The sequence below is a fragment of the Curcuma longa genome, chromosome 7 (genome assembly GCF_044706935.1).
Source record: "Curcuma longa cultivar G26 ecotype Majalengka, Jawa Barat chromosome 7, ITB_CL_G26_1.1, whole genome shotgun sequence".
NCBI lineage: Eukaryota > Viridiplantae > Streptophyta > Magnoliopsida > Zingiberales > Zingiberaceae > Curcuma > Curcuma longa.
The window spans coordinates 3,157,320-3,169,740 of NC_133867.1; the positions used below are offsets into that span (position 1 = coordinate 3,157,320).

The window sequence follows — 12,421 nt, forward strand, 5'->3', positions numbered from 1 at the left end:
TATTTATATTAATACAAGAGATCCTATAATACTTATTTTAATATATATATATATATATATATATATATATATATATATATATATATAGAGGTGATATTTTGCGCGACCCTGTTGCGCGACCCCCGTACGTGACACAACCGATCCCCTCTGCTTCCGGGCACCGTCGTCGTGTCGTCCGATCACCGCCGCCCTCCGGACCGGGCTCGTTCGACGCGTCACTCGCTGGCGTGTCATCCGGTGTCGGATTCCGGCCGGATTGTGGCTGGAATCCGACCCAATTTGGCCAGAAACGCGCCAGCAGTGGCACGCGGCGTTCTCGGCCAAATCACGGTCGGAGACCGCCCGGGGAAGGACCGGCGTGCGACGACGATCCTTCCCTGGCCGGTCTTCAATCGTGATTTGGCCGGAATCCGGTCGCGATTTGGCTAGGAACGCTGCGTGCCACTGTCGGCGTGTTTCTGATCAAATTGCACTGGATTCCGACCACAATCCAGCTCGAATCCGACACCGGCCGATGCGCCAGCGAGTGGCGCATCGATCGGGCTCGATCTGGCGGTGGCCGGACGGCGAGGCGGTAGTGGCGGGAACAGCAGCGGATCAGGCGCAGAGAGCACTGTGCATTCCCACATTTGGATGGCCAGATTTACACGATCATGCGTGATTGACGATGATCAGCCTAGCGCGCACAATCACGCACGGGAGTGACACGCAGAATATCAATTCTGTATATATATATATACAGCAAACACTTTCATCAGTGACTAGTGACGACTACCCTCGAGTGATCGACGAACTAGTCACGACGCTCCACCGAACTAAGCCGTACAAAAGCTAATTGGATCGACATCGGTAAATTCCAACAACAGATATAAACAACACATGAGTGTTGCAAATAATGGAGATATTTTAGGGTGAATGATTGAATAGTGCTGCACTTTTCCCTTTCTTTCTTTCTTTCTTTGATTTGATCCGGCAGTTGCCAAATCGAATTCGCCTATGGAATATGGAAATAATGGGCGGAGTAGTTGGGCCATTTGCATTATGGACGGGGTAGAATGCAACGGACGGGAAGCGGTCGCACATCGCCCTCTGGGGCCCCCAATTATGAGACCAAGTCCACCCATCGTGCGTGAACCTCGGTGATAAGTACGTGCGGCGTTCGATAAGTCTGTTTCACTTTTGCTAATTGGAAATTTTCTATTCGGCCAATCGCCTAGGAGCACGTGGCGCTTTTACTTTTTTGAGCCCGTTCCTACTCCTCTATATTTATTCCGATTAGGTAGCCGTCATGAGGTATATGGTAACCCTAACAATAATTGTAACTGGTAGGGTTGATGCAAATCTAGGGTTTGACTCCGATTTGGGGTTTGACTCTGATTTGGGGTTCGGACCCATTGGCCCGCCGTCTGCCGGGGCATCCATGATTGGAATCGCTAAATAAATAAATAGAAAAAAGAGGTTTTTAATAAAATAATCAAAAAATATTTTATTTCGAAAATATTATTATTATTGTTCAGTATTATTGCGACAACTATGACTTAGTTGTTACATCATAATTGTTATAATTTATTAAATTTGATTAAAATAATTTCAACATGGTTAAAATTATTTTTGAAGCTAATTAATAGAGTATAACAGTCGTTAATTAGTTGATTTTGGTTAAAGTTGAATAATGTTAATCGAATTTATTTAAAAAATTAATATAAAAATATTTTAACATATAGAATTGATTTATTTTAATACATTGTGACAACTTATTCCTTAGCTGCTAAAACATGTTAGGATGTTGTTTTGATATTTTTTAAAATTATATTATATACGATGCAAACAAAAGGCCGAATCAAACTGAGCTAGGCGAGATGGATATATAGATGGCTCGATTAACCTTTTATGATCGAATTGGACCGTTCATTATTCAATATGTTTAGAGATAGAGCCATGTCTGAGTTGTCTTGGCTTATAGTCTAGTCTAATTTTTATTGTTATTATTATTATCTATATAAGTTTTATTAAATATTCAATTTTTTTAATAAAATAAATAAATTAATTAATTAAAATATCGAATACAAAATGAAGATGTTGAATTAAAATCGGATTGGGATTGAACAAAATCCATCTAATATGTGCAAGTATGTTGATCTAAATTGGAGTTGATTTAGATTTGATTTAGTTAAATTATGATGGAACTTTTAATTAAATTAAATTGATTCAATCTATTTAAAATTAATTAGAAAATTTTTGAATAAAATATATTATAATCTTTTTTTTAATCTCTCTCACGTATGCAATCTCACTTCCAATGTCTCATGTGCAAGTCGATAACTTATTATTATTATTATTATTATTATTATTATTATTATCTTATCTTTCATGCATTCTTCTTATTTTTTCTCAATCATAATTTATTTTTTTTCCTTTTGCAATGGTAGCTCTCTTTTTTTTCTTCTTCTTCTTCTTCTTCTTATTATTATTATCTTCTCTTTCATGCATTCTTCTTTTTTTTTTTCTCAATCATAGTTTAATTTTTTTTCCTTTTCCAATGGTAGTTCTCTTTTCTTCTTTCTCTTATCAAGACAGCAACACAAGAGCAACTCTTATTTTGCTTTTGATTATCCTCTTGTTTTGCTTTTTATTATCGATGGAAATTGTGAAAAAATAAGATAAGACTTTCACTTTTTTTTTCGTTCTTTCATTCTGGTAATTATTTTATTATTTATTTTTTTTTTCTTAGTCTGTTAAAGCAAATTAATAGTAGTTCCTATTATTCTATTTGATTTATCTTTTGATTTTTAGATTTACTTTATTTTTCATCTTCAATCAAATATCAATAGTGGAAAAAATAAATCATCATAATAATAAGCTTATTTAATAAAAATAATTGAGTCATTGATTGACTATTTATTTTTTTATTTAATTATTATTTATACTTGTTTAGTGTTATAACTTGAACTATTTTAAAATGAAACATCAAATCTCTCTAAATTCTAATTTCTAAATCCGTCCTGGGAACACGTTGCTCCTTCAAGTGAACTCGAATTGGTTGGATAGGACAAATTTGACTCGAGAATAACAGGTGAGACTTTGCTCTATCAAAAGCACGTTGGTTGAAGTTCCCAAGTTTGACTCCCTTAACATCATAATCCATTTTTAATGGAGTCATTTAATTATCGCTAATTACATTTCTATAAATCAATCGGAAAATGGTGCGATAAATCGAACAGAGAAGCTTCTGTCTGATAGCTTATCCTCCTCCTCATCGCCGTTAGCAATAAAAAAAATTAAAATAAAAATAAAAATTAAAGGCAGAGAATATCCGTCACCATAAATTAATAAAATAATAAAGGGTACAAGAACGAAACGACGACCAGGTCGCACAGCTGGTGAGGGGCCGTGCCGTCACCGTTAGTTAACGGCGAACTCTGGTCTCATCCGGTGAAGGCCTGGTGGTTTCTTAAACGGCACCGTCAGTGTTTCCGAATCTTTCTCGCCTTCCTCCCCTCTTGCGATCCCTCGCTCTGATGAAGGCGGCGAACGCAGCGGAAGCGTCGAGATTGGTTTATTCTCTCAGGATTCCGACGCTTTTCGGCTCCTTCTAGCGCTAAAAGGTATGCCTTTGAATGAAATTTGATCTTTTTTAGGGTTTGAATAGGAGTTGATGTAGCTTCTGCTTGATGGGAGGATAGGCTTAGGGTTTGAATAAGAGTTGATATGTAGTGGGGGTTCTCCGGCTTCATCTGCTGTTCTGTTGGCAGAATTCGCAAGTTAGATGTGAAAGTTCACTTTTTTTTCCCTTCTTTGATGCGAGGAATTGGCTAAAGTTTTGATTTTGTTTTTCATGAGCGGAGAAAAGAAAAGGGATTTTGGTTGTAATGAATGGGATTGTGATTTTTGTTTTTATGTATATTCGATGCTTCTGCTGGATCTTGTAGATCTCGAATCCCACCTGGTAGGCTGGATTGGGAGGTGAAAGGAGGTGATCTTGAAGAAGAAGAAGAAGAGACAGATAAGGGCGAGCGAGAACACAGCATGGGCGAGTCCATCCTTACCACCCTGTCCATGGAGAACCACCACGTCCATCACCACCCCTCCACCCTCCTGTCCATGGACACTGCAGGTCTACCGGTGATGGCCATCTCCCCTCCTGAAGACAGTGACCGTGAGCTCTCTGTTATCCACCAGCATCACCAGAGCGCTCTTTCCAGCCCGCCGGACATCAATCTTCCTCTCTTAGTTGACCAATCCTCTCCGCAGCAGCCTTGGGACGATATGTTGGATGTCAGCCTAGGCACACAGATCTGTGAGGCTGATGCTCTCCTTAACCTCCCCAAGGCTGGAAGCATTGCTAGTGCTGCTGGAGCTCGTAAGTGCGCCAAGAGAGGGGACAGCATATGGGGTGCATGGTTTTTCTTCAATTTTTATTTCAAGCCTGCGCTTGTAGAGAAATCCAAGTGCAAGACTGTCTGGGATGCAAATGGTGTCTCAGAGTTTGACAAGTCCGACCTCCGTCTTGATGTGTTTCTTGTCCAGCATGACATGGAAAACATGTACATGTGGGTCTTCAAGGAGAGGCCAGAGAACGCACTGGGAAAGATGCAGCTGCGAAGCTACATGAATGGGCACTCACGCCAAGGAGAGCCTCAGTTTCCTTTCAGTGTTGATAAAGGGTTCATGCGATCTCACCGGATGCAGAGGAAGCAGTACAGAGGGTTATCCAACCCACAGTGCGTCCATGGGATTGAGGTGGTCAGGTCACCGAACCTTTCTGCCTCTGTAGAGGCTGATCGCAAGAAGTGGATGGAGCTCACTGGAAGGGACCTCAGTTTCTCGATACCACCTGAGGCTATTGATTATGAATCATGGAGAACTCTTCCAAGCACAGATTTTGAGCTTGAGAGGCCTCCCCCTCTGAAGAATACATCACAACCCACTTCAAGGAAATTGCTTAATGGTTCTGGACTCAATTTGTCAACCCAGTCATCAAATCATGCAGGTGGAGATGGCATGGATCTTTCCCCGGTTTGTAGTAAGCGCAGAAAGGACTTCTTTTCTCATGGAGGAAATGAGGATTGCAATATGTCCGGTAATCCATATTCAGATAGGCCTCAGGATATGGAAGTTCGTCCAGCTGAGCCTTCATGGGCAAATGAGTTCACAGGTGTTATGAGACATGCTTGTGGCCCAGTGACTGCTGCAAAAACCATCTATGAGGATGAAGAAGGATACTTGATCATGGTTAGCCTGCCTTTCTCTGATCAGCAACGGGTGAAGGTATCGTGGAAAAACAATCTTACACATGGAATAGTAAAGATATCCTGTGTCAGTACTGCTCGGATGCCCTATATAAAGCGACACGATAGGACATTCAAACTGACAGATCCTTCCCCTGAGCATTGCCCTCCAGGAGAATTTGTGAGAGAAATACTACTACCTACACGGATTCCTGAAGACGCAAAGCTCGAAGCCTACTATGATGAATCAGGCACCGTATTAGAGATTATGATTCCTAAGCATAGTGCTGGCCCTGAAGAACATGAGGTTCAAGTATGTATGCGCCCTCCTCATCTTGGTGCCAATGACCTAATGTTGACATGATGGTCAGTAATTAGTGTGCTTTTGTTTGGTTGCCATGGTCGATTTTTCATTGTTTACTAACTTTATCTCATCAAAAGGAATTGATGGAATGAAAAGCTCATCCTTATTATTGAGCTTCTCTTGCAACTTTGTTTCACCGACTCATCGTTTTGTGTTATTTATAGTCGGTATACAAACCAGTATCATTCAAAAATTAGTGACAAATTAATCATGATTTTAGGTACTTTTGCTCATAATCTATAATTGTATATGCAGAGAAACTCAGTCAGAGTTGTTTTTTTTCTCATGTGTATGTAGGATTAGAAATCTCCTGCCTATTAGTCGTAATTACTGAGACATTTGTAGATTATGAGAATAATAGTGATATCTTCTGCAGTGTACTTGTGAAGCAACTTGTTGAGATGTCTAGGCTGCATTTCCTTTTGTACTTTGTGCATATAGTCTGATAGTGCAGACTCAAGTTATTCCTCCTCAGAACGTTCAACACTTTTTTTTTTCTTTGGGTTGTTGCAAACTGTTTTCTCAAGTTTATTTAGATAATTTGCAATGACCATCTGTGCTGTTGACTTTGTTGTTTGATTTGATAAGATAGAAGTCTTCCATTAAATTGATGAGTTATGCAATACTTCTTCCACTAATTTTTTTGTCCAATTTCATCTTTGAGACTCAATTTTTGAATATGAATTTTTCAGTTAAAGCTGCCTCTAATTTCACAGATTATATGTTGTATGTTGTTAAGGTGTTTTATGTGTCAACTAATCAATTGATTAATCAAAATAGAATAATTTTTATTGAGTTTGGAAATAAGATCATTTGAGTGTATTTTATTCACTTATAGAGTGAAATTCATATTTAAATCGGCTTTCATGAATGGTAAGCATAAAAAGAACCTAAGTTTAAAATATTGGTGCAATCAGATCAACTTGGTCTAGACAGATCAAAATTTATATTTTGATATTTGAAAAATATATTTTTATTTTAGTATGTCAAATAGGTCAAAATTAATTAAATATTTAATATTTGATGAAATTCAAATGGATTAAAGTTGATCAGATATTTGATAAGTAGAAAGTTCAATAGAAAGTTGACAAGTGAGAAAGTTCAAGTAGATCAAAGAGGATTAGATATTTGTCTAATATTGAAAGTTTAGGTAAGTGAGGGAAGATTGAATGTTTGGTGGTGATAGAAGTCCAAGTAGGTTAAGAAAAATCGGATGCTTAATAGTGATGAGTTCATACAGGTAAAAGGAGTGGATCTTTAGCAATGATGGAAATCTAGGTAGATCCAGAAAGATTGGATGCTTTGTAGTGATGAAGTCTAAATAAGCCAAGGACGATTGGATGTTTAGCAAGTAACAAAGTTATCGATAGGTAAAAGTTAATTGAATGCTAAGCAAGGATGAAGTCTCAAAAGAGTGACCTCTCGGCAAGTGGAAATCATAGCTAATTAAAGCTAACTTAAGGCTAGACAATTGAAAGTTTTAGTAGTTTAAGATTGACTCGATAATAATAAAGGTTGAAATTTCAAAGGCATGTCTTTGGATATTGAAAGTCCTAATAAGCCAATGTCGACTTGTATAAGACATATGAGGAAGTCCCGAAGACATAAGGTCTCTTGGGATGATGATGATTCAATCTTAGAGTGGTTGAAATCAGAATATCAATCGATTGATACATGAATTCAGTTGACGATATGAATGAGTAGATTGATAAAACATATTAGTATTATAATCAAAGTTTAACATTGAAAATATATGGAGAAGATAATTTATAAGATGGAAGATATTTCTATTGATATGAGGTCTTTTAGATAAAGTTCAAAAATCAAACTATGAGTATTTAAGTCCAAAGTGAACAATATCAATATCATTGTGGAGATATGTTGATTCCATTAGTCTTAATAATTAATATCAGAGCTATGATTTATGTGGAGTCATGTAGAAAATTTTAAGAAAAAAATAAAGTAGGAGAGGTCCAGACCATAGGGACAATGGTAAGGGACTCTCAGTAAAATCTATGATAAACTCTCGAGGCAGATAAGCTCTAGTAGGTCATTTGGATAAGATATTAGGCAGTCTTGACAGATCAAGAGGATCGGACATCGAGATAAGGAGGGCTTGATGGGTCAAGAGATTAGATGTTAAACTGATCTCGATTGTAGTATGGTGGTCCTTCGTTTGGAGGGATGATTGTTGGGATTACAATTAAAGTCCTACATTGGAAATATATAAAAAAGATCATAAGTTTATAAGATGGAAGATATCTCTATTAGTATGAGGTCTTTTGGATAAAGTCCAAAAATAAAATCATAAGGGTTTAGGTTTAAAGTTGACAATATCATATTATTATGGAGATATATTGATTTTATCGATCCTAACAAAACATTCACTAACAAATCTCTAAACCCCAAAGCCTATTTGAGATTTATGATTTGATTTAGTATATTAAAGTAAAATTCAGCTTACTAATGACTAAGTTGATAAGGCATCAAAAAGAAACAAATAGAATGTTTTTGTTCGAGTGCTATTTGGGTACTGCCAATCAACTTGGCAATCGACATAGATTGATTTGTTAACAAATATAATATTTCTATCTGGAGCTCAATCAACTGATTTATACACAATACTCAATTGCTACTACAGGTGAAATTAGGAAACAACCATTGATCAGATAAAAATGCAAACAATGATTGAATTCTTTTGATGTTATAGTGGGGCAGTTGATTAGATGGAGGATCAATCAACTTAAATATAGCAAGTAGTCAACAGATAGTCAGGGTAATCGACTAATTAGAGGATTCCAAAGAACTAATAGAAGTTCTATAAAAGGGCTTTAAAGGGGAGTTTTCGACATCAGTCATGAGCAATTCAAAGAGAAAGAAAGTAAGCAAAAGTAAATCTTCAATTTATGCAATCATTTTCTTTTATTGTATTTTTGTTTTTTCTCATTTCTTTTATCCCCTTGTTGTATTGATCATAAAAGTACGAATATTTTGCACATTTGAAAGATATCCGAGAAGAAAAAAGTATAATAAAAATTTTAGAGTGATTCATTAACGAATCATAAATCATGGAATAGGAGTTAGGGAGATGCCGAACCACATATTTTTTACTGGGCTAATTCAAATTACAGATAAATATGATTGAAAAGAAAGTAAGTGTATATTCACCCCTTCTAACTTCACTTCATGCTCTAACATAAGAATCTTGAAACAGAAAAATCATGTTTTGATATTAAAAACATAAAATAAACCCTAGAAACAAAATTCACAATGAGTCTAAAAACTTATATTTAATTTTTGAAGTGTATGTTTAAATTGCATAAACTAGAAACTAGCATAAATAATTGAATGATTTAATAAGCCTGGTTTTATTTTGATGTTTATTGTTGACATTTGCATTTTTCTGTTGGATAAACTTGTTGCTGAATTAGTTGAAATAGGCAAGTATAGAAGTTAATTTGATACATTTTAGGAAACTAAGATTTTTGACTCTAGTTGGATATGCACAGAATTAAAAAATATTGTATTCCTAAGTCAAGTTAGGAGTTTTCTAGTGAATTTTAGATAGAAAATATATGTTTTCAAACTTTCATAATTTTTTAAGTTGTGTGAAATTTATTATGATTTTTCAAAATTAATTTATTAAAAATTATAGACTTTAGTCGATCAAGATAGTATCAATCAGTTAAAAAGATAGTTGAGTTGATTGTAACTACACTAGAAAGTTCAAAGGGCTATTATGTATAGTTTTCTCGATTAATTTCATTCATATTTGTTCTCTAAATATTTATAGTATGAATTCATTTTATGAAATATTAGGGTTGAAAATATTTCATAGCTTAAGGGAAGACCATTGTAGCAAAAGATAGGATCTGTCACTTCAGCGACCTCATACGATCGGTCCTACGACCATCTGTGAGAAGATAAATTGAAAAGCTGTAGTTGGCTACTGAAGGATAAGGAGCTTAAGGGAGACCACCTTTTAAGGGGAGGTATATGCTTAATAATTGATTGTTGTAATGTTGTTATATTATTTTATGTTCTTCATATGATATGTTTTAAGGGGAAGAAGAATTGCTAGATACCTAGGGGAGTTCATGCCTTTAGGGTGGAGAGAGTTACGTTATTACATGTCATGATTAACACATTTACTACCCTTGGGGGCATAGTGTGGTGGTAAGAGACAGAGTATTTTTCCCAAGTAATCAGGTTTAAAACTCATGCAATACATGCATACCTTTGGCATGAAATCTTGGACTTGGTTCATCACAAACTTTGAGTTCATCATTGCATAAGTATATGAATTTTCCAATGATGAATTTCAATAAGCCAACATTTTCTATAGCCATGAACTTCATCATCCAAGATAGAATAGTGCATAAAATATTTTAAATATTCTTAAATTTAAATTCTCAAAAAAATATTTAAACTGATTTTAAATGTTCCAATGGTTTTATCCTTCAAGGTCACATCGTGATGTGAATCATGCTAGTCCAAGAAAACCTATTAGAAGGAAGCTTCCATCTAGTCCCTTCATTTATTTCAAAAAGACCCAAATAAGGCCCATTAGAAGCTTCCATTGGGCCCGTCATTTACACGGAAAGGCCCATTAGAAGCTTCCATTCACCGCGTTTCGTTTTTCCTTCGTCGAGCTGCTCTTGTAACGATAACCCCTATAAATAGCGCCATCCCACTCCCCTTTCCTCCTCAACCATCTCCTTCCGATCTTTCTCCCTCCGTCGGCAAACCTAATCATTCGACCCATGGGATACTTCAGGGAAGCCACCGGCATCCCCGGCCCAAGCGGATTCGGATCCGCCTCCACCGCCGAGCAGGTCACCGACGGCATCGACGCCTCCCGCCTCACCGTCATCATCACCGGTACGCTGCCTTCTCCACCTCTCCCACTTCTCCTCTTCGTCGCTCCAAGTATGCCCTAGATCCGGAGAAATCGCTGCCCCAATTGTTTCCCAGCTTAGATCGATGTGTGATTCTTGATTTTATAGCTTAGGTCTGAGTTGTTTCCTGCCAAATTTTGCTATCCAGGTGGAAGCAGCGGGATCGGAGCCGAGGCTGCGAGGGTGATGGCTCTCAGAGGAGCCCATGTAATCATCGGCGCCAGGAACATTGAAGCCGCCAATGGAGTGAGGCAGAGCATTCTACAGAGCACTCCGTCTGCTAGAATTGAAATCATACAGATCGAACTCAGCTCGCTCAAATCAGTCAGAGCCTTCGCAGAGAAGTTTCTCGCCATGGATCTACCTCTAAACATTTTGATGTAATTACATCAATGTTTCCGCATGCTAATTGTTCCATTCTCTGTCGCGACCGAGTCTTACGTTTCATCGTCAACTTGTTTTCAGAAACAATGCCGGTGTCATGTACTGTCCATTTCAGCTTTCGGAGGACGGGATAGAGATGCAGTTTGCTACCAATCATGTTGGTCTGTATCTTCACCTTCACAAGATAGACTCATCTATGGAAGATTTTTTTTTAATATCATCTTTGCATGTTCTTTTTTTACATGATTTTGTAATGCGATTGGGTTTTGATTCCAGGTCACTTTTTGCTGACAAAACTCCTGCTTGAGAAAATGAAAAGCACAGCAGATAGGACAGGAATTGAGGGTCGGATTGTGAATCTGTCATCTGAAGCTCACATGACAACATATACAGGGGGAATACGGTTCGACAAAATCAACGACAAGAACTCGTAAGTTATTAGAAGCGCTATTCTTTGCTAAAACATCACCTCCGTTGCATTTCAAAATATAAAATATTGTTGATGAGAAAAACAGATGATTTTTCCCCTTTATTTTTGCTATTTAGCTGTTTGAGCTATATATTCCCGTCTTGCTTTTTAGATACAATGACAAATTGGCATATGGGCAGTCCAAATTGGCCAACATATTGCACGCTAACGAGCTTGCCCGGCGCTTAAAGGTATCATCTACATTGACATGCCTTGCTTGATATTAACAAATGTATAACACACTCATGGTAAAACAACAGGAGGAAGGTGCAAATATCACAGCAAATTCACTTCATCCTGGTTTGATCAGGACAAACTTGGGGAGACACTCTACTGTTTTCGTTGGTATGATTATTCATATTCTAAAGAGACCTTTTTAAACCGTTAGATCGGGCAAATATTGTTCTCGGTTATTAATAGTCGCTTTATCTTCATAAAATTTGTGTTCCAAATAAATTTCTTTTGATTCCTCTATTGAAGCTTCAAGTTAAAACTCACACTTGGAATTATTTGCTTTCGCTTGTAGCTGCTTTGCAAGCTGCAACTTGCGTGTTGTGGAAGACCATACCTCAGGTTCGTAATTCTAGCTAAACATACATACTCCAAATACTGAACTCGCCATAAAATATAAATGCTTTCTTCAACTATCTATGAAATCCTTCAATAGTTCATATCTGTTCACCCCTGTCATTAGCTAGTTTAAAATCTGATTTCATGTTAGATTTTTTCCAAGGGTTGAGAATCAAGATTCTTCTACCTTTCGTAATTACAGGGAGCAGCAACTTCATGTTATGTCGCGTTGCATCCAGACGCGAAGGGAGTGAGTGGTAAGTACTTCGCTGATTGCAACGTGTCGAAGACGACTGCTAATGGTAGAGACGAATTACTAGGAAGAAGGCTTTGGGATTTCAGCGAAAAGCTAGTTAAATCAACTTAGGAAAAATTGACAGGGATCTATATATATTCTTGTTTCCCTTTATTGGTGCTATTTACATGTGTTCTGGGTTTGTGTTTTACGATTTGTCTGATGGTTCTTAATTGATAGCTTATATGTGTTCTTATTGTATAATGCCTTCTC

The 12,421-nt window shown here is 37.2% G+C and overlaps 2 protein-coding genes across 2 annotated transcripts; both read left to right on the forward strand.

The window, feature by feature from the left end:
* The first annotated feature begins 3,479 nt into the window (after nt 1-3,479).
* Nucleotides 3,480-5,718, forward strand: LOC141832160 (uncharacterized). Its single transcript, XM_074719649.1, has 2 exons — nt 3,480-3,605; nt 3,930-5,718. Exon 2 carries the CDS (start codon nt 4,027-4,029, stop codon nt 5,590-5,592), a length of 1,566 nt encoding a protein of 521 aa, XP_074575750.1. The 5' UTR covers nt 3,480-3,605; nt 3,930-4,026; the 3' UTR covers nt 5,593-5,718.
* A 4,603-nt stretch (nt 5,719-10,321) lies between these two features.
* Nucleotides 10,322-12,412, forward strand: LOC141832687 (short-chain dehydrogenase TIC 32 B, chloroplastic-like). The gene is made up of 8 exons (XM_074720144.1): nt 10,322-10,473; nt 10,639-10,870; nt 10,956-11,035; nt 11,151-11,304; nt 11,456-11,534; nt 11,604-11,688; nt 11,870-11,916; nt 12,116-12,412. Exons 1-8 carry the CDS (start codon nt 10,356-10,358, stop codon nt 12,278-12,280), a joined length of 960 nt encoding a protein of 319 aa, XP_074576245.1. The 5' UTR covers nt 10,322-10,355; the 3' UTR covers nt 12,281-12,412.
* Nucleotides 12,413-12,421: the final 9 nt, after the last annotated feature.